Source organism: Aptenodytes patagonicus, chromosome 1 (assembly GCF_965638725.1).
Source record: "Aptenodytes patagonicus chromosome 1, bAptPat1.pri.cur, whole genome shotgun sequence".
NCBI classification, from domain to species: domain Eukaryota; kingdom Metazoa; phylum Chordata; class Aves; order Sphenisciformes; family Spheniscidae; genus Aptenodytes; species Aptenodytes patagonicus.
The window spans coordinates 39,712,420-39,735,261 of NC_134949.1; the positions used below are offsets into that span (position 1 = coordinate 39,712,420).

The 22,842-nt window shown below is 41.2% G+C and overlaps 1 protein-coding gene across 1 annotated transcript in view; it reads left to right on the forward strand.

Moving 5' to 3' along the window:
- Positions 1-1,048: 1,048 nt before the first annotated feature.
- Positions 1,049-22,842, forward strand: part of RAP1B (RAP1B, member of RAS oncogene family) — a 32,226-nt gene continuing 10,432 nt past the window's right edge. Inside the window, exons 1-3 of the mRNA XM_076332477.1 lie at positions 1,049-1,124; positions 20,004-20,088; positions 21,510-21,578. Coding sequence (XP_076188592.1) covers positions 20,032-20,088; positions 21,510-21,578 — 126 coding nt within the window. The 5' untranslated portion in view covers positions 1,049-1,124; positions 20,004-20,031. The remainder of the gene's footprint in view (positions 1,125-20,003; positions 20,089-21,509; positions 21,579-22,842) is intronic.

Here is a 22,842-nt window from a genome sequence, read left to right on the forward strand (position 1 = left end):
GAGGTGTAATAATGCACATAAAACCGGTAGTATGTAGCATTTCTAAAACACCCTTCACCAATGGATCTCAAAACCCTTTCAGAAATGTAAGAAATACTGCCCTGGCATTTATGTTTCCAGCTCTTGATGTTCCAAATTAACTTAAAGCAATCATAATGTGCTGTCGACCCACCTTTGAGCGGTAACTAACCTACGGCTCCTACTTGGGGCTTACAAGAACTTGGGGAGAGGGACGGCCTTATCCCAGTGAGAACTCGGAGAGAGAAGGACCGCGTTACCCCGACGGACGCGCCGCTATGGAGCACAAGCCGTCTTCGGGAACGTCCGACAGGGCTGGAGACGGGGCTATAGATCAGAGGCCTGGCACTGCAAGACAACCCTAGGCTCTCCTCTCCAGCTTTAACAGGCGCTTCCAGCCCCTGGCCGCTGAAACAGCACATTTTGCTCGTGCTCCACCCCCGAGCAGAAATCGCCCAAGTCCAAAGCAGAGGCGCGTGGACGACGACGACGGCTCACGCGTCCTGCCCGCCCGCCCCCGGCCCCCACACGCCCCGGGCCCGGGGGAGGCCTCCCTCCCTCGCTGCCGCCACAGGCGGTGGCGGCAGGCCGGGGGAGGCCGCAGAGCCGCACGGCGGGTGGCCCGGCCCGCCCCAGCGGGGTTTCCAGCCGGGGCAGCGCCGCCGGAGCGGCGGCCATCCCTTCCCACCCGCCCCGCCGCCAGCCGTTCCGCGCCGGGGGCGTGTGCCCGGGGTGGGGGGGGCCGTCAGCGCCCCGCGGAGGCGAGGCCGCCCCTCGCCGCCCAGGCGGCCGCACCAGCATGGGGCCCGGCGCGCGGGCGGGCGGGGTGGGGAGAGGTGGGGGGAGGGGCGGCCGCGCGGCGCCGCGGGGCCGTGCCGCCGCGCGCCTGCGCAGGGGGAGCGGAGCGGCGAGGTCACCCCTCCCCTCCCCTCCGCGCCGCCCCCGCCCCGCCGCGCCAGAGCGAGGCTGGGCGTGCGGCGTCACGGCGACGGCCCCAAGCCGCGCCCCGGCACAGGCAGCGAGAGGGAGCGGAGCGGGCGGCGGGCGGAGCGCAGCGCAGCGGGCTCGGCCGGCGAGGCGGCGGCGGCGAGCGGAGGCGCTGTCCGGTAGGTCGCGGCGGGGAGCGCGGGCCGGGCCGCTGTGGCGGGGAGCGGCGTGTCTGGTACAGGTGGCGCGGCGGGGCGGGGACGGGCCGGTGGGGGCGGCGGTGGCGGGGGGGGGGAGAGCGGCGGCGGGGAGCGGCGCGCTGTGAGGGAAGGGGCACGAGCCTGAAACATGGCGGAGGAGGAACTGGGAGCCGCCGCCTCGTCCGGCCTCGGGCGCGGGGCGACACCGCGGGGGGGGTCGGGGGGGGAGAGCGGGGCGCTGAGGGGCAGCTGCTGCCAGCCGGGCCGAGGGCCCGGCCCTGCCCTTCGCCGCCACCCCCCTCCCGCCGGTCCCCGGAGCAGAAGTTGGAGCGGAAGCGGAAAGTTGTAACCCCGCGGCTCGGGGCCGCGACGTGGGGCCCGGCCGGGTGCGGGGAGGGGCGGGTGACGCCCGGCTCGGCCCCGCCGCGGGCGGGGAAGGGGACGGTCCCCGGCTGCCGCCGCCGCCGTCGTCGTCGTTGTTGTCAGCGGGAAGTCCGAGCCGGAGCCCCACCTAGTCCGGTCGTCGGAGAGAAGCTGCTCGCTCTTTCCGGCCGGTGTGTGGGGGCGAGGCGAGGGGGGGACAGGCCGGGTGCGGCCGGCGGGTTGCCCGGCCGGTCTCGGGGCGCTGCGGTAGCCCGCCGACCGCCGGTGCTTGTGCCTGGGTAGCCACGGAGTGGGACAAGCAGACAACGTCGTGGCCAGCGAGTTCCCCTCCTGCTTGTCACAAAATAAAAAGGAAAAGGGGATGACAGGGATGTTCATCTCGTCTAAACAACCCCCGCACCCGTGTGAAAGCAAATGGAAGAATTTGACTGACGCTTCCTGCACCAAACCCGTCTAATAACCCCGAGATACCTCGTACCCTTCTGCATGTGTTGGTGAAGAAGCGGTGGAAGGAAAGCGAAGTTTGCAAAGGGTCAAATAAAACCAAATCCGAGTGTTTTCACATTGGCCTCGGATTACAAAAAGAGGATAATAAACCAAGGTTTCCTGCAAAAAAGATCGGCGTGCTTTACTCCCTTTTCCATCTTAAAGGGATGGGTTATCCTTTTCAGGGGTTATTAAAAAAAAAAAAAAAGCTTTTTCTATACTGCTTTGGGGTATGATAGTAAGGTAGTACGGTTCCAAGAGAGAGGGTATTTCAGAGATGTCCAGCATGAAAATTGCACAGGTCGTGTGTGTGTTCTCGCATTTAGATGTTTTGATTAGTGTAATTTGTTATTTCCAGCATATAACAGCTGCATCTTACCCCAATGTGAAATGTGTAGACAGTGTATGACAAAGACTTTTCAGTACTCTTTCACAGTAAAATATACATCGAAATTACTGTTACAAAAAAGAAGACACAAAACACTCTTCTTTTTCATAAATTATAAGGCAAAGAAGCAATCTCATTGTCTTATATAGTAACCATTCAAAACCAAATGTATTTCCCTTTGGAAATAGATTCTTTTTTCCTCTATGGAAAACTTGCCAAATGAATCAAATTATCATCTTTGGGATGACTTGCCTCTGTGTTAAAATTGCAAGTTTGGGGGGGGACACACCAAACTTGCTACAGTCAAGTGTTTTCACTTTCTTTATTCATTGCATCTTTTTTTACTCTTGCTCAAAGTCTGTCCTTTGCTAGACTTCATTCTAGCTAAAAATGAGCTAGAATAGTGAGTGAGTGAATAGAATGAGTGAATAGTGGAGGTTACCTTGGCTGTTCATATCAAAGGCTTTGCAAATAAACTTTCTAACTAATTAGATGCAGTGTTTTACTCCTTGGTACCTGCATATTTTCAGGGATGTTTCTTGTAGTAGTATGAACTACTTCAAGTTCAACTTGCAACTGTAAAGCTTTGTGATTTTCTGTAGCTAAATAACTGAGTTTTGAGTTGCACTGTACAATATAAATGTCATGTATCTTTTTTGCAGCAAAGCTCATCATACTTGGAGCACCTGTCTGCCTGGGGGTGAAATAATCTCCAAAACAGAGTTCAAAGACTATAAATGTAAAAACAGAACTTGTATATGGGGAGATAAAACCCAATAGTCTTTTTACTGTCTGTAACTGTGTCTTGCTTCTATTAGTACATACATGCACCAGATAAGTTTTCTGAGTGGAATTAAAATTGTGCTATTTTTTTCCGAAGCTCTGCCATAGGACAGTTCATCAAAAATAAATCTGAAGTGAGCCATGACAGTTCTCTTTGTGCTGTGCCAGTTTTGCAGAGTAAAACTGTCTTTTTAATTGAGAGCCTTTCTGGAGCAGAGGCAAACAGATGGGAATCTAGGTGAGGGCCTACAAAAGGAGAAAGGAATTACTTGTATGGCTGAGGAAGGAAGTGTGGTGAAGACTACACTGTAGCTTGTGATCCAACAGTTAGTAAATGTGACTGGGAATTAAACAGTTGTCCACCTATCATCTGGGATGTGGGAAGTGCAAGAGTCACAGAAGTACTTGAGTACTTGATGCTTACTGCTATAGTGCTAATCCTGTCATACGCAGAGCTCTGCTAGCTGCTTGGAGTTAGGTATGGAGAGGTGCTCTTAAGGGTAAGAATATCTTATAGATAAAAACAGGCACTCTGTTGTCCTTGGGTGTATGGTAAGAGAGTAGACGGGTCCTTTATGAATTGACCTGTCTAAGTAACGTTTAGATGACTTTCAGGTACTTAACTGACATTTGAGTGTATTCTTCAGGGTAAGTTCAAGTTGTTGTGAGTTTTAATCAAAATTGCTCTCTCAGTAAAGAGATCGCTAAGCATACCCTGTGCAACAGAAGTTCATGTTTAGCTTGTGGTTGGAAGCACTGCCGCTCTTTTGCCTCAGAACAAATACAAAAGCAGACTGAAGTGCAGTGTGTAATGTCAGTGCGTTGAATCCCTGCTGAGTTGGGGCAGGCTTCTGCTGTGTTCTGTTGCATCTAGGTCAGGTAGAGGGATATTTTAGACAGCCTCCTTGTTCAGAGAGATTGAAGGAGTATCTACAGTAACTACACGTTCATATTTGAAGGCAAACTTTGTTTTCCTGCTCAGACGTGGTTAAGATGGTCTGTTTCTATTCTTGCATAAAGCAGGGAAAAAGGAAGTTGTTTTGTTACTTGAATGCCATTAGTCGGGGACCTGTTTTCAAGTTGATTAAGTTTTCAAAGTTGTTCAGCAGTTGGCTGCGGTAGAGCTTTAGTATCTCATTTAAAGCATCTAATGTATCACTTTCTCCTTAGGGCCTGTCAGCCATGAGAAAATCGAGTGGGACAGGCGTAGTAGAAGCAATATTCTGATGAAGCTATGGCAGTTTGCTTGTAGTAGGCAAGCACATTTGGAGAAAGTCAAAGACCTTGTCTGCTGGCACAAACTGTTTCTTCATGGAACAGTTGAATGAGGCTACCTTCAAAAGCAGCAGTAGGTTCTGGCTTGAAGCTCTCATCTCTCGAGCTTTAGAATGTCTAAAGAAACACTGGACAACTAAAAGTGAAAATTTTTTTTTTTTTTAATTACTATGTGTGCCTGTTTATATATGCTGTTGTGAGCTCCTGACATACTATGTGTTCCTTTCCTCTAGCAGCAAGAAAAGGGAGGAAGGCTGTAAACGCCAGGTTGGAAATCTGCCTATTAGGCAACTTTTGAAATATAAAATCATTTGGGGGCCCTCTAGCTATTCAGGATGCTCTTTTTTCAAGAGCAATGTTTTAATAGTAACTTTTACTACTGAAGCAGTAGAGTGAAAGTTACTATAAGACCCTACAGGAATGTGTGTAGTAGAGTTAAAGGAGCTTTTTAGAGTTGAACCAGGAAGAAGAGGCATTCAATGGTATCTTGTACACTGTCACACTCAGCTTTCTAGTTATTAATCTAAGGACTTGATGTTATTTGAAGTAAATCCCTGCTATGCAACTATGAAAAGAGACTGACAATTACAGTACACATGGTTAGTTCATTCTTGGCTGAGGGAGGAAGGCCAGACCATAGTGCAGGAGTGGGACAGCCTAGCCCTTCTAATGGACTGGTGTTTGCATCCTGTGGCAGAGAAGCAGCATCTCATGTTTCTCTCCAGCCTGAGATTCTCTTCAGGGAACCCCTAGTTTCTTAGATCACTTCATATCATTCCTGCAGCTGTTGCAATACAGGAAGGTGTTCTAAATCTGAATTACTTGACCAGGTCTTCTGCAAAAAGGATCTTGTGTGCCACTGTTATAGATTCATGAAATAATTTTCAATATAACTCTAATCGTAGAGCTGTGAGAAACTTTGTATCATTAAATTTCTGGACAGTATGGAAGAACTAGAACAGGAGAACAGTTTATTTTCATAACTGAAGACAAACCTAAAGCAAGGATCTGTAGTTATAATTCTTGCCTTTTCTCATAGAAACTCTGAGGCGAATGTGCTCTTTGCATCAAAATTTGACATTGAGGTGAATGTTACTCTTACTTGCTTTAATTATAACAGTTACTATTAAGTCTTGATTTCAGTAGGTAATCTGGATTAAAGGAAAAGATGTAGATTAACAGTATTTCCTTTAGTGTGGCTTACTTCATAACTTTATGTGAAATTAGATGGTGAAAGTTTTTTTTTTTTCTTAAATGAATTTGCTATCTATATCTCAAATAATGTATGTTGGCTAGCCCCCTCTTAAGTTAATCTAAAATAGCTTGTGAACACAGGTCCCTGCAACTGTTTCTTTTTGTTTCTCTGTATTAGTTGCCTTAGCTTTTGAAGTCTTGTCCTATTTTTTCCGCTCATAGTCTCTGTTTCTGCAACCTAACCAGTTGTGCCTTCATTTTTTTTTTTCATGTCTACAATGAAGGGAAGTTTCTTAAAAGCATTTTTCATATATCAGGAAGAAGCGAAAAGAGTACCACCCCATCTGTGTTAAAGATGAACTGCAGATGTGTGTGAATTACCTGTGTGGAGTTCAAGAGGGGAGGTACAGAAGACAAGGAGGACCTGTACGTTGCTAGGTGTGGCACTTCAGCACTACTGAAATCAAAGTGGTTTTGGTAGTTGCAGGGCCAGACCAGCTACTTGTGTTTTTTCTAAAGGTTTCATGTATGGTCAGTATTTTTTATTTAAGATGAAGCTAGTATGCTGAACAGTGCTTGGACTGCATCAGAAGCCAGGCAATACTGATAGTTAAGTTGTGCGGTTGTATAATCCTTGCTTGCAGTTAATCAAACTTCTGTAACATCTGGTCTGATACTTCCCCCAAAAGTGATTCATTAGAAGACTAGTGGAAAGTTGCAACGTGTTTTGTTTTTCATGAATGTGGAGGAGGGTAAACTGGGATGTGGAATGGAAGTAATCTATTAAGTGGGAGTTATCTAAGAATCTTATTCTCTGCAATACAATAATTAGGACTAGATTATTTGTTTATAATGTGACATTTGCAGTTGAGACTGAGCTGTGTGTGGCTGTGTGTCCAGGCTTATGTCGTTAGTTAAGTATGGGGGCAGGTCAGTGACATACAGTGCAGGAACCTCTTTCATTAATCTTGCAAATGTGAAGTGGTTAAGGTGAATTGTTAGATGTTGTAAGATGCAGTCAGTAACCCTCCTCTGATCTTTAACTGTGAAGCTACTTACAAGATAACATTCTGAAAGCTTGATGTACAAGATAACCCATAAGCATAGCCTACTTGGCTTCACGTGATTGCTTTTTGCATGCAATATTGTTGAAGGATTTTCTTGGGGTTGGGAAAGTGTATAAATTAATACTGCATGCAAAGCCTTGACTCTTACGCTTCTGGAGTTATATTTATGTAGTTAGTATGTGTAAGGATATATCGTACTGTCTTTCTGTGACCCTTCTGACTTGTTTAAAATGGAGAATTGATGGGTAATAGGCATTCTGTGAGTGTGGTGGTTTTATTCCCATTCAGGGAATGGTCCTTTTGTTATTTACTGCCTATTGTTTGTGCAAGCGTACAGAAAATGGCTATGTGTTTTCATGGATTTTGAGAGCAGCATCAGAAATGAGTTCTTGGCAAGTGTGACTTCACCTTCAGAGTTCTTGCACATATTATACCAGTCCATAGATGAATTTCCAAGGTAGTTTTGTATTCACTGTAAGTATATAATTTGAGATGCCCTGGACTTGTGTTCTTAGTGTGCTGCAAAATGCTGTGTTCAAAATCCAACTTCTGCTGACAGTAGTTATTTGAGAATATGCCGTGCTTCTAGAAATTGATGTCAAATTGTCATCTTAGCACTGGTGGAACATAGGACTACTACACAGTCTCTTGTGGCATCAAGAAGGAGCACTGGAAGAGGCAAGAATAGCTGACTGTCATGATGGAAAATCACTCTTCCATTTATCTGATATATCTTTTTTGACTTAAGTAGCATATTAGGTGGGATCTCACCAAAGAAGAGACACCCTGTTACTTGATATAGATCATCCTGGGCATTGAGTAAGTTTGGAGGCCAACAGAGAGAAGTCTGCAATACTATAATAAACAGGCATTCATAACTCATTTTTTAGCTGGATGCTTGGTCTTCAAATGTTCTTACTTTTGGTGTACAATTTTCTACTTGCTTTTTATATCTGAATACTAGAGAGAAACAAGCATTTCTGAATGATACCTATTTCTGCTCATTGTATGTTCTTACAGTTTTTGTTAACCTTTTCACCTTTCTTTATATTTGAGCAAGTCCATTGCTTTTTTTAATGATCCTCTGTTGTGTTTTTTTCTGATGTCCCTAAACCTTTTATTTCAGGAAATGCCCTAAGCAAAATTGAGGTTCAGCCAGAGATCTCGCATAGAAAACTTAAGTGTGATAGTTGAAGTTCTGCAAAAACTGAGTAGCTGAAAACAAGGTTTTACAATTAAGTGCTTTAGGCCACTGTATGTGCTGGTGTTTGGCATCCTGTGGATCTCTGTGTTGGTCTTCATCAAACTCTTAAGAGTAATCTCAGAAGAAAAGTGCTGTATCTATGTGAGTAGGAGTTAGAGTGAGAAAATAAGAATATTTCATGTGAAGCCTAGAATGAAAAGATCAAGTAAGTTGTACAGTTTTATTCTTGACGAACAAAAGTCCTGATGCTACCCCTTCCTTTTCTGCTAGAAATCTGGGTCCTGTCTAGCCAGGAAACTGATGAAGAAGCAACATTAAGTGCCGGTTAGTTTGGACTTAATTTAACTGCGGTAACCAATATTTTGAACAATGTGCAGTCTTGCTAACTGAAAGTACGTCCTGCTTTTAGCCAGAGGCAAGATCTTAAGATGCAGTTTGCAAATACTTTTTTCGAAGACAAATATATCAACTTGAAAATATTTGTATTGTCAGGTAACGTAATTCTTCCATTACTTAATCTTATTGTGGACTACTTTTTAAATGAAATTCGGTGCTGTAAGTTTCACAGAGGAAAGCTGAAGCCTCTTTTCCAAGCAGAATGCTGAATCTGCTGTGATAGTAGAAGTGAAAATAAGGAACCATTCACAGCCCTATCTACAGAAGGCTGAAGTCATAGATCCCAAGAACCTAAACAGAGGATACACTGGGTAAACTGGGAGCACCCTTAGCAATGTGGAAGTACAAGACTGTGGTTTCATGAAGGATAAACTTGCTTCACTGGAACAGTCAGGACTGAAAAGTCATTCTTCCAGTCAGGCTTTGCCCAAAACATAGTTTGTTTTGAGATGAATATATTTAACTTGCTGAAAGTAAAACTCTTCTTCAGTAAAAGATTTAGAATGTAGTAGTAACATTTGTTCAAATGCTGTGGTGATTGACATAGTCTAAATATAATAGATGTCTCTTAGAAGACCAGACATGCTGATTTGTGTTTAGAAAGGTCTTCCCATCCAAACCTCTGGAGCCGATTTTAGATTTCAGTATGCTTTGGACATCTTCTGCTATCTTATCAAAGTACATGTTTGATTTCACTTAACAGCAAAGTGAGTCTTAAGGTATGACAGGTTTCTCCAGAAAATGGCAAGCTTTGAAGATGCAGAGGAACCAAAGAGTGCGCTCTAAACAAGAACTAGAGTGATCTAAAGAAGATTCAAATAGACTCTTGTGGAGACTTGATTAAACAAGTTTAACCCTCACTAATTTGGTAACTCTGTACTAAAGATCTCGTCCATGTAATAGAAAGTGGTGTGGGAATGAGTGTGATTCAAATTCATTTGGTTAAAATTATTCAGCTTTTTGTGTGGGTGTCGTTGTGTCTATGAGCTCAGGCTTGCAAGCGTGGATTGCTTACCTTTGGGTTCCTGCTCATAATTGTCAGATTTTTCCCTCTCTTGGAAATTCCTAACCCATTAAATGATACTTTTTTGGGGCTAAGATGCGTCAGCTGCTCACAAAGCAGGTGCAGAACTACAGCAGTTCACAGTTTGGCATGTTAAGATAAGCCAACGTTTGTTTTAGTGATTTTTACTTTTTTTTTTAAATACCTTGGTCTGAAGCTTGCAATGACTTAGCAGTTGCCTCAGAAACAACCAAGTTGTATGTGTATCTGCATATGGGCAGAGGTGTGGAGGTCAACTTCTACACTTGTCATCTTCTAGTCAAGGTATGTTTGCGAGTTGGACGTTCCCTGAGATGCTACCATCTACCAGTGGCCCACGTTTTGGCCACTTCAATTAAACATTTCAGACCTTTTACAAACTTAACTTCATCAGTGGATTCAGCTAATGAAGCTGACTGTGAAAAGAAGCAGTTAAGGTTGCACCTCTATTATTGCAGAGGTAGCAAAACCATGTGGCAGAAGATGGTAGTTATTGTTGGGTGTTGGTGTATTCTTTTTTCAACTTAACCTCAGGACAGATGTCTCAAGCTTTAACAAAAGAACTGTTTGTGAAATTATGTCTAATTTGGGTGACTGAGTGATGTTTGCTGCTCACGTTCAAATACCATGTTTCTATTAGGGAAGTATTGATTGAGAGGTCAAAACAGACATGAGTTACAATTAGTTGGGACTTGGCTGGTATGGTTCATTTATCACAGAAGAACTCATTTTCTTCCTGTTAATGAATGTTAGTAGCTAGTATTCTTAATTTGCATAGAATCAGTGTCCTTTCAACAGATAAAACTTCTAATCTTAATTAAAATGACGTATGGGAATTTGTAAGACTGCTCTCAGGCTACCAACCTGATGCGTAATAGAATTACGGTAAATCATACTATGGAAGGATACTTTGTATGTAAAGGGCCTACACCAGCCAGTCTTAAATGGCCAGTAACAAAAGATCATATAATGAAGGAAATCTGTATATCTGTGCCTTGATGATGTGTTAGTAATCTAAACAAACCTGAACTGAAACCAAGCTTTTAATAATGAAGACAGTGGAAGTAATGATACCTTGGTATGCAAGCTCTGGCATGGCCAGGGATGTATATGATGTGTGGGTTATAGAGAAAAATAGACAGGAGGGACAAAGATTCAGGTGGTATTGGAATTGCAGTTGAACTGAGCATTGCCTTATGTCAGTAGAAGGAAACCTGATACAAGGCTTTACTGGTTCAGCAGCCGCCAGCGTCACAATCGGAGTAGAGCTAGGATCGCCAGCTGTTAAGCAGGTAACACGTGGAATTTGAGGCTAGGTCTTGTTTCTGCAACAGAATTTAAGCTGCCTTTTTCCACAGAAGAGTATCTTAAGCCAACTGGCAAGTTTATTCTTGAAGTAACTTTCAAACTGCACGAGTGCATTTTTACAAGAGAAGTATCTTGACTCTGAAAATGTCCATGCCTTACTTGTAGTCCTGCTGTTTTTAACGGTTTTTGTAGCTTGAAAGATAAAATTTACTGTAACAATTATGCGGAGAAACAAATGCTTATATCTGCTTTTAATTGGAAGGATGCATATCAGGTAAAGCATGTTGGGTATACCATGATGTGACAATCCATTAACTGATAAAAGTTTTAGAGCTAAATACTCATCTTTCTCTGCAACGATAGTAGAGCCAAATTCACAGCAGTAAATTGCGGTCTCAGTTCTCAAAACTTGCTGTATGGTTGAATACTTAGCTTATGCCTACCGAGATATCATAATGTGGTAATTATACATTCTCTGAATTTAATATACTTGTAGTATTTTTAAAAAGCTGAGTAGTGTTCTTTATTTATTGTCTGCCTGGATTATCTTTGCAAGCATAAAAAACACTTTCAATTCAGTTTCTTCAGGAATTCTGAGATCATCGTTTTAGCTGGAAGTCTGATGGGTAGAACATACACAAACAACTTCCATGGGGGATGGTGACTATTTTACAGAAATAGGGAGAAAATGCAAAACCCTGGCAAACAGTCACCAAAAATAAGAATAAATCTGATAAATGTTACAAACTCCCAATTGAGGCTTAAATAGATTCTATAGCTTAGGTTTTTATAAGGGACTCCAAATTTGAATTGACAGATTTGAATTTTTGCAAAGTTGAAACTTGAACTCGGTAAGTGTTGAAGCATAGCATATTTTTTAGTAGCTTAAGAATGTTCATTACATCACTTGCTTTGAAATGACTTTTTATACTTTGTATGAAACTACTGCAAGTTGCACATGCTTGTTAGTCTCTCACACTAGGAGGCTTTCATCTTGAGATATCAGTGGCTTCAAGCAGACCGTATTTCATCCTTAGAACATGCATTGTTTGTGTTCAGATTTAAGATCTAGATGGGACTTAACTTTGACTTAAGGAAAAAAAAAATTCAGCTGTACTAATTATAGACAGTGGAACTAGTCTCACAAGGTAAGCTCACGTTAGCTGCTTTGCAGAAATTGTCCCTGTGTGCAGTATTAATCAAGGTAGCTACCTTCAATGAAAGGAGGGAAACTTGGTTAAGCTATCTCTGTGGATAAGTGTCCCCGTGGGCAGTTCAAGGAGCAGCTTAAACCTCGGTGCCCTGTTTGTGCTGCAGTAACTTGTTGTCGGGTCTCAGCCTTTTTCTCAGGTGGTCAGTATGATTTCATGTCACTGGATAAGCTTAATCACCCAGACAGCTTTTTGAAAATCCTCTGAAGATTCTCTGGCATCAGTTAAAATATATGAACATAATTGAAGAAATATTTTTATCCAAGAAAAATTACTCTTATTATTGCCCAGAAGAACTAGCTGTCCAACTGACAAAATACCTGTTTGTCAAGACAAGAAGCTATCAAAACCAGGTAAAAACTAGAAATAAAAATAGCTTCTAGGTTTGTTTACCGAACAGTTGACTCGCTTCCAAAGAGTCTGCATTAGTAATGAAATAGCTCTACTTCAGGAGTCTTGAGTATAAAATTCTTTAATTAGACCCGATCAGCTTTTCAGTGTATCTTGTCTTCAGAATTGATTTCTGAATAATGTTTTCTATAAATAAGTGTGAAAGTCAGCTCTGGAGTATTTTAATTTCTCTTTTGTAAGAGATACCACTTACCCTGCTGAGTAAGGATTATCTGAGTTGCTTTAATTCCTAAAGCATCTAAAAGTTGGTGAAAATGAACAGGCTTCCATTTTGGGTTATGTTGTCAAGGTGCTGTTTAGACACTAGAATTATTCTTAAAAAGCAAAAACAAACCTCCTTGGAGTTGAGAGACAAGAATTTAGGACTTCCCCTTACATGTAAGTATTTGGGGAATATTAAGAACAGCACACATCCTCTCTAATTAGTTGCTTCCCTGAAGAAGGGGTTCTAAACCAAGAGACTCAAAACTTAGTGGAATCTGGATGGTACAGACAATTAGAAAGATTTAGGTTTGGCTGTCTGAGACTGCTCCAGTACCAGAAGTGGGAAACATCTTGTCTGGGAAGACTTAATCCTCTGACCTTGGTTGGTCCTGTGACTGAACTAGAGCTATCTTTCCAAACGTCTGACCATTGCCGTCTTGTTCCATGTCAGGGCCAGTATCCCCTCTCTGAGAAGCAGGTTTTTCTTCCTTGCCTTTTTTCCCCTCCACTGCTAATTGTAAGCAGGTAAACCAGTCAGTTAATTTGCTTCATCTGTCATTCTAATGTTTGAAACTTTTTTTCTCATGCAAACAGTTGAGATTAATTTAGGAGGGCTATTCCCAGGGTGGTTCTAACAAAGTGTCTGTTCCAGAGAAGTAAATGTGCTGGGGCAGAAGCATTATGAAAGTTTTAGTGAATACACCACAACTTCATAATACAACCAAAATGTCAGGGTCTGAACAAGAATCATGGTGTCTGTAAAATGCTGAATAATCATGATCCCTTCTGAAAATGATAATGCTTCTGGGAGGGACTATTTGTTTAATTCCAGACCTGAACAACTAGTTCACGTAAGCAAGTCTCGGGGATATCTTCAAGTAATGACTGTATTTAGTTCATGTCTTTGGCTTGGGGCCAAAGTTACAGTTACAGCTTCATTTGGCTTAATATCACTTGGAAAGATTGCATTATTAGCTTTCCCATTCCTCAGACAGGTAACAAAGTTGAATCAGAAACTGAAATTTGAAGCTGAAGGAGTTGAAAGAAAACTAGCGAACTAAATTCTACCAAAAAAAACCCCAAAACACTTTCATAAGTATGATATCAAGCCCAATTACCAATGGTGCTTGAACCTTGATAAATTCTTCATTGCGTGGTTTCTTTTTGGGAAAGCTTTACAAGCAGTAAGTGTGCAGTTTCTTTATTCACTGCTAAAGTAGGGTTTCTTATTCCTCAACTTTCTTAGCATCATCACTTTGGTTTGCCTTTTTCTGGAGACAAACTTCAAGAAATTGCTCCAAGAAAATGTCCAGGAGGCACTTTTTCCTGGTTTATCCGATAAGGGCAGAAGCTGAAAGCAAGTTCCATGTTCACAGTCCTTGACAGATGTGAAGCTTTTAAAAATACATTTCTAGTGTGTTGTCTTGTTTAACCTTTCTTCCTTCTGTTCAAATGGTGTTTATTCAAAGATCTGCTCATCCTTCAAAGAGAATCTTTATTGGAAAAAGTGTCCATATGCATATATAGCTCTTGCTCCTCTAGTTTATCAAGTACTTTAATTTTAAGAAGGGTGCCATTCAGAAGTAGAATTAAGCAATTACTTTAATACACTACACTAATGCATTAATACATGCATTAATTAGAAAAAGTAATATGAACAAACTAACGATGTGGTGGTTTTATGGACTGTTATGTTTCAGGAAGTATGCAAGGCAGTTACTGAAGCGCCACTTGCAGTTAATGGATGCAATCTGAAAGTGAGCTCTGTACTTTCGAGAGATTGTATACTTGAGACAGCACTGGAATCCGGTTTATGTAAAAACACTATTTCTTGAAGAAGAGTAGCTTCCCTCGTTTTTCTCTTTCTAGCTAAATCTTGCATTAGACATCTCCAGAGTTCACAGTTATGTCAAATATCTGTGCATATAAATACTTGACTCAGCTGTTCAAAGGCAGTACCTGCTGCAATTAAGAGGAAAAAAAGACTTTTTGCATGCTTCCAATCTTCTTGTTCTTTAGCACCTACTTAGAGACCACAGTTGACAGTATTTTCCTGCCTAAAGATGGAGAAGCAGAAAAATGAAAAAGTAAAGGAAGTTGGCATTGCTCTCACTCCTTGCAGGTCTGTCACCTTAAAGGGTAGCTAACCTTCAAAGCAAAATTTCTCTCTTAAAATAGACTCCACTAAATGAAGAGGGATTCAAACAGGTTACTTGGTTTATTTGGTAGGAATAAGTTTAAACTTACTTATATCTAATTGTTGGGTGATTTGGTGGATACTTCTCAGCAACTGTCCAATAAATGGGGGGGGGGGGGGGGGGGGGCGGTGGCGTTGCTTATCTGTTAACTCAGTTATCGTAGTCTCTTCATTTCTGTTGTGCCCCTCTGAGTATATCCATTTTACAGCCCTGGGAGTACAGACAAATACTGTCGTTGGACTTAACCCTATCCTATTCTAGAAATGCTGGCCATGCTGTGATACAGCTGTAGCTTTAGAGTGCTAAGTTTTAGACAAGGAAACACGTAAACCTAACTGTCTCCTTATTTGAATGACTGAGATAGTGTGATCTAATGATCCTTTTTCCTCCTTTCCAGTTAATACAATTGCTTTCTGATAGCTTTAGAACTGAAGGGTGTCATTGAAATGACTGGTTAATGCAGACTGCTGAAAATTATTCTTAAGGTGCTACACTGAGCTCTGTCTTGACTGTACAAATGTTTCATAATTACATATTCTTCCAAAGTTCTTCCAGTAACTTCTTTTTCTTGAGGGTGGGAGGGGATGCCGATATGTGAAATGGAAGGCACAGACTTCATAAAGAGATATTGCATGCACTAAGTCCAGTATCTGTTTTAGAATGGCTAGAGAAGTGTGTTTTGGTTTGTTTGGTTTTTCTTCTCAGGCAGAAAAGGAAATCCACCAGAAGTTTGAGCCTCCATCTCAGGCTTTATAGTTTGCATCTCTTTCAACAGTTGAACTTTTTACTTTAATGTTTTGCTTGAAGCTTAATGGTTTCTGTTGTTTCAAATGCCATCAGGTAACTGAAAGACAGGGTGCTTTATGGCTTAAACCTCCTCTTTTATACTTTGTCGTCTTCCTCCTCTGCCCCACTCGTTTGTCATAAATGAGTCAAAAGGAAATCGTGTTGGCAGTGGATGGAGCTGAATACAGTACTAGTTCCAGAGTCAAGCATTGTCAATCTGAAAAGTAAAGTACGAGCAAGATCGAGGTTTAGGATGTAAGCAGTCTGTACAACATGTGATACGGAAAAATAGGTTTGAGCTAGAGCAGAGTCGGGTCAGGCTAGTTGGGAATCACTGGAAAGTCAAGTTCAGGCAGGATCAGAACCCTAACTCAGTCTGGGGCACACTTGCAGCCAGTGGGCATACTGGTCAGTGAAAAAGTGCTTGCTAGGCCCTTATTCCAAATAGTGTGGCAGTCCGCAGTGTCCTAAAGCAGCTCCTAGCTTCCTGGGCTGGTGGTCTCTTAGTTGAGAGGGAGGCAAAGACCTGTAACCAGGCAAGTTTTCTTAGGAAAGTTCTCTTAGCTAGGAATTGAGTTTTTCTTTTCCATTAGAAAACAGTAAGAGGAAGGTGAAGTGACACCAGGACTGCTACTCAAAGCCAGTGGGGTGGTAGACCTACGTGGGAGCAGATGATAGAAGGTGCTTCTGCTGCATGCTGTGTTAGAGATGTCCAAGTTAGCTTTCTTAAAGCATTTTCGAGAATACATTGGTTTGTGTTTCATTCCAAGATGTCATGGCCAGACCACCTGATGATACACCAGTGCGGAGATGCCAAGCTACCTCTATGCTGTATAGGTTTGTGTGTATATAAAGGATTGCTGTGTGCTCTCGGTGAGTTAAGGAGTAACTGTACAAATGACAAAACAGTTGTCACAGAGAGAGAGGAAGTTAGTACTTATATTACTTATTGCCCGAGTTTGGAGGGAAGGTCAGAGAAATGTTTGAGTGTACTGCAGTCTGGCTTTTTCATGTCTTCAAAGATCTTTAAAAAAAAAAAAAAGCTTTTTGCTTAGGTGCTTCAGAGATTAAGAATATTGGCCAACCAAGCTGTAATAGTGTGTATATATATGCTTTAATTATGTACCACCACTTAAAGTAGTGAAGTCGGCTCCAGAGTGTTTTACAGCAATTGGATATTTAGGGCTGACCTTCCAAATCTGGATGCTGAAAGAAGCCTTGGCTTGCGTTAAATTCCTGAATCCCTGTTTGAGAGCCAAAATGGAATTGCCAGTCTCCCACTAAAACCAAGTTGATAGCCTCTTATTTCAGGAATTGGAATTTTCTTTAAGGAATTGTAGATCATTCAGTAAGAAAAAGTCACAAATAACTTAAAACACTAGGTAAAACAGGCATTTGGTAGCTGCTTCTATTACTTCTAAATTACTGTCAGCCTTCGTTATTGACATCTCCATATTTAGTTGCTAACTTCAGACTGAAGACTGAAAAATTCAGCTTAAACTGTTCTTTTCAAGACAGTGAAATTGCTGCAGTTCACCCAGATTACTGTACTGGGATTTCCCCTACACCCACTACGTTTATGTCATTCTAGTGACACCTTTCCAAAAATAAAGGCATAACTGAATGTTTGTTTTAAAGAAATGACAGGTAGTGTAGTTATAGGCTTAACTTGTCACGAGTTTGAAAGGTGCATTGCAGTACAGTTAGAGACAATCCTTTTTCTTATTGTTTGCAGAAAGGCTGGACAATTTACAGGTTTGTGGATCTAATTGAACATTTACAGTGGTACCAAATAGATTAAACTTGTGGTGTGCATGGTTCTGGTGGTCTATGTTTGCAAAAAATAGGTGTAGGGAAGGAAACATAGTTTTTAAAGTCAGGAGTGAAAAGATGTTATATTAGGTGTGAAAATCTCTGAAGAGTCTCAAAACTTACTGGTAACAGAAGCCTGTGGAGAGACCTGCTTTGCTGGGCATCAGGTCAGTATTTCCTTATGGCGCTCTCCTTGCATTCCTATTGCTTGCTTAAGGTGCAAGAAGTGGTTTAGGTAAGTTGAAAGATTGCTCATTATGTGTTTGCAAGAAAATTAAACAGGACCTGGCCTGTTGATTTCTCAAGTCTTCTGACAATGTGGAGTTAATCGGTGATGGCAAGGATGGACACTAACATGGAGGTGCTCTAATTTCTATGTAAATCATCTTAGCATTTTGTGCTAAACACCTAACAGATGGTGTCACTCCCAGAGATGCTGTGAGATTACTGGGGATGAGAGGGGTCTTTCTTACCTTGCTTCTGCTGCTTACCTTGTACAAGCACCTGTGTTGGATTCCCTGCACTTCCCCTCTCCCCCAACCCCCAAATTATTAGTCTGTTGGGAAGGGTTTCATCTTTCTGTGTGCATGGAGAGGGGAGAAAACAGGTAACTCAATCTCATAAGAGCTAGAGCCAGTAGAGGAGAGGAACTGAGACCTTCCTCCCAGGGCAGCAGCAACAGTCCTGTTGGCTCAGTTGCTAGCAGGACTGAGAGGTGTGTTTTCTTGAGCAGTATGACCCAAAGACATGTCCCAAAATCTGTGGCCTTGTTTTGTTTTTGCTGGGTCAGTTTTCAACAAAGATGAGCAAGCAGATCTGACAGACTGCTGTAGGCAGCCACACTAGCTAGTGTGGAACAGGGGAACAGATCTAGCTTGTAGGAGAGGAATGGTCTCAAAAGAATATTTTAGTTGCTTCCAGTTATTCATGAAACTACAGTCATTATAACTGTGGTTAGATATCTAGCAAAACATTAATCAACTTTCAGACTTAAGAAGGGAAAACTGACTTCTGGGATCCTGCTGTTCTTTTTGAGAAATAGTTTTGGGGTTTTTTTTGCTGGGAAGAGGTTGGTTTAATTTTCTTATACAAGTCTCTCTCTGTGATTCTTTGTTTAGCATTTAAGTGTTTCAGAATGAGAAAATGTATGCTATCTCCTCTTGGATAATTGTTTCTTATCAATAGTAACTGTTAGCTTTACTATAGTAGGGTTTATTCAATATTTCTTTATGGGAGAACAGTAATGAGGTAGAGGAAATACTATATCTGATGGTTTGCAGCATTTTATTGTAGCTGCATTAAGAGTTGATAGTTTGAAAATGGCCACTGTATTAAAAAAAAAAAAAATCTAAGCCCTTTTATCAAACCCTGCTTAGTGAACTGGATTGTGGTATCATGGTTGTACTTTCTGCGTATATATCAAACTTTGGGTCAGTACATACAAACTTTGGATGTTATTTCAAGTAAATGACAATACAAATAAAGAGATGCTGTTGCCTAAAGAAGTTTCCCATTCTGTTTCTTTTTGTCAGCATGCTGATGCTTTCAGTTCTTCAGAGGAGACTGGAGACATTTCATGCATGTCAGCTCGTATGAACAAAATCATTTACACGTGTATATGTATATATATGAAATTACAAAAACTTGTGTGATATGAAATAAGTTTGGAGGATGGATGAGGAGAGGATGTAGTAGCTGTGAAATTTAAGAGGCACTTTTAGAATTACTGTATCAGTACCATAGGTAACAAACATTAGCAGCGGTTTACCCGATAAACCTATTCAATACTGTGAATGTAGTGGTTGTAAAACTGCAAGCTCTTTTAGGCATCTGTGTGGCTGTTGGGAATATCGGTTTTGGTCTGTTGTTGCAAAATACATAGTGCAAGCCACTTCTTGTGAGTGAATGAAAGATCTTGAGAAACCTGTGAAATACCTTAATGCTTGCTGTGACTATAGCTGAGAGGTGCCACAGACTTGTTTGCATGACTAGAAGAGATTTTGTAGGTTTCTGGAAAATGTTATGAGGTGAACACACCTCACTGGATGGTATGCTAGAATCCAAGTAATTGGCCTATCAATTGGAGTAAATTAATTTCTATGCCTGATTCCTCCTTGCTGTAAATAAAGGAGATAAATCCATCCAGAGGCCTCTGAGGAAGTGATACATGCACATGGGTGTGAGCAGTTCTTCCAGATACTTGTGCGCTTTTCTTTGAAACACCTGTGATATTTTGGCAAGATCATGATACTGAGGTCTTTATTACAGAGAGTCTTAATCTGTTCTTGCCTTTTCTCTAAATTACTGTTTCATGGGATATAAAAATCTCCATTTTAAAAACTTTCCAAATCTGTACTATTTTGACTATGAAATTAGGCTAGATCAAATAATGGTGGTTCTTTAAGTGTTAAAATTCCGGTAACAAGAAAACCTTGGAGGTACTTTATTTGTGCTAGATGAAAAAGTAGTATTGTTCAGCGGTTACTGTGTCTGGAATAAATATCTATAGTTTCCATATTATGTAATAATTCAAGTGACATCCTGCTTACGTTATGCCTGGTTATAATGGTATATCTCCTGCATTTATCAGTTGATATCAATATATAATTGTTCATGTCTTGTTAAATATGCGATCTTACAGTGGCTGTAGTAATGATAAAATAGTTGTCTTGCTGATCAAAAGGGTGAATAACTTGTTGTGTGTTTTAGGTATTGAGGGTGATTTATCTCTTGCATCATGCGTGAATACAAGCTAGTGGTTCTTGGTTCTGGAGGTGTTGGAAAGTCTGCTCTGGTAAGTACTCTGTGAGGCAGTTCAAGTACGTTTTCTTAGGCTTCTCATCTTTTTTTTCTCTAATACACTTTCTATTAACCCATATTTCTTTTATGTAAGTGTGCACAAATAAACATAAATATAAGTAATGACTGCTGATGGTTCCTGGCTAGAATAGGTACATCCTTTACTGGGTGTATCTGCATCCATTGGTGCACTCTCGCATGCTAATATTTTTGTAGGGGGTTGGTTGATGGTGCTTGGTCAGGTCTTTGCCTGTCTTACGCAGTGAAGTGCATAGCCACAGCATCGTGAAGGTCTCTGGCTTCACTGGGTAACCCAGCTGTAGGTCTGTGGGAAATCAAGCTGCTTCATGAAACTTGCACAATGAACTGGTTAGCCTGTGTCTGGCCTTGGTTACTCCTGTCTCTAGAAAGGTCTTCAGGGTGCTGTTTGCTTAATGTTTGATAGCAGTCTCTAAAGTGCTAATATTTCTTTTATGCAAATACAAATATATTTTTGCATGCTTGTAGGAAGTTTAGCATGTTTTCTATATCTTTCCCTGCAAGTAGGTGTATAGCTGCGGCAGGTAGATGATTGTAAACCAAAGAGCTCGTGCATTTTAGTTAAACAAACAATTACAGAAAAGTTTAGTCTGACCTAGACTAGCATTGAACAAGTTCACAGAATATGATGTTCTCAACCGACCTAAGAACTTTACATCTTTCAGTTTAATTGTGCACCTTATCATAAAGTAAGGTCTAGAGGTCCACTTTATCAGGTAAGAACTATTCTCTTACAAAGCGGTTCCTGAAGGAAAACTTAAATGACAAATCATCTTAGGTTGTGAAAGAACTTTTTCTTTCACCTCTGAATTCTTTATCTTACTGCAGCATTTCTGGATTTGAATCTGTCTGCTCTGACTTGGCCATTGAGTCTTAAAGTTCCACTTGACTTGTGCTAAAAACGTCCTACGTGCTAGGTACACAGGAATATCCTACTGAGTCCAGTTAAGACTAATAAATGCTGGCAGTCATTTTTTGACTAATTCCTGTGCTGGCAGATAAGTAGCAGAAGATGCAGTAGTTCTAAATGCAAATGTAAAAGCCATGCAGCTACATACAGTATCCTATTCAACTAAAAACTAATAATGATTCCAATAGTTAGACAAACCTTAAATCAATGCACGCGTTAATTCTTATGCTCCAAGTGAGAGCGGATAAAGGAAGGTGTAGCATTGCTTCATCTAACAGTACTTACTCAAATAGGCATATACATCTAACTTCCTGTTGTTTCTTATAATTTGTAGTTATGTCAATCACTTAATTTGTCTTCAAAAATGTAATGGATAACTGACTATACACCTAGAACAGTAATTTGTGTATGGTGTTTACAAAATGTCACTATATAAGAAGAATCTTACAAGAACTTTTGTGTTGCAGACTGTACAGTTTGTTCAAGGAATATTTGTTGAAAAATACGATCCTACGATAGAAGACTCCTACAGAAAGGTATATGCAAAAGACCTCCCTAGTGTTACAGAAACTTAAAATTGCAGTACACATTGTCAAATATTTGAGTCATTGCTTGAAAAAGGGTATGCCTGGTAATACCATGTAATACCTGCTAACTTAACAAGTTTGAAATGTAAAGGTGCTCTTAAAGTCTGTCTAAAAGGAATAATTCAAGACTAGCTTTTTAATGTTTAAGCATAATACCTTACTAGCCAGTCAGTAAAAAATGGTAATTTCATTGTCAGAATTGGCAATATTGATTTTTTAAAAAGTAAAATAAACTACCACTTTTTTTTATAATATTTATTATTATTATTTTGTGTGTGTGTGAGTGTCTGCAGGTAGATTTGCACCTGTATGTTGGAGGTTCTAAGCTCCTTTGCTACTAGGAAAATCTGCTAAAAACAACTTGAGGCTCACCTTTAGAACACTGGAGGCAACATACTGTATTCCTAATTTCACTGGTAGCTTGGTACGCTTCCATTAGATGGGTTGTTGTTTTAGTAATAAGTTAACACAAACCTATCATAAATGAACAAACACTTACAGTGGCCTGTTAGTTTCTCTCTTCCCGTCTTCAGCATGACAGGCTGAAAGGTCTGACTCTGCTTGCATCATCTTGAATCTCCATATTGCTCACTCCTCAGTTTCAGCTGAGACCATGATTAATATTCCAGGCTAAGATAGGTTACATCTGGACTGCTACCAAAAGAGTTAAGCATTTGGTGAAGCAGATTAGTTTTCGGCTGTGTCAGTTTCTTAATATTTTTTCCTTTTTCTAGCTGAATTACTTTTCAGATGCATTGATGCTCCGATATAGCTCACCATGTGGCCACAAAAATACCAGTGTCTATACAAGGGAGGCAAGATGCACAAACCCTAGCTGGGAAGGGGCAGAAACTGCAGTACCTCCTTTTTTAGCACTGGGCTATGTTTATATTGGAATAAAGAGGCTGCTTTAACAGCCATTCCAGCCTGTAATTACCAGAATCTCTTCTGAACAGAAAAGGAATTAGTGAGAGCAAAACGATAATTTCACACTTGTTTTCTTTGACCTCATAGAAATCTATATGCTGGAAAAATCCTAGTCTGTCTGAAGCATGTGGACTTCCAGCCAAAGCTAGAACTCTTATTAAAGAGAGAACAGCAACAAAAAATTCTATATAGCCACTTACTTTTTCTGTATTAGAGGAGAAGGAATTTTGGATCCTATCCCGATATTTGGTGCAGGCCTTTGGGTCAGGCCCAATAAATGACTCCA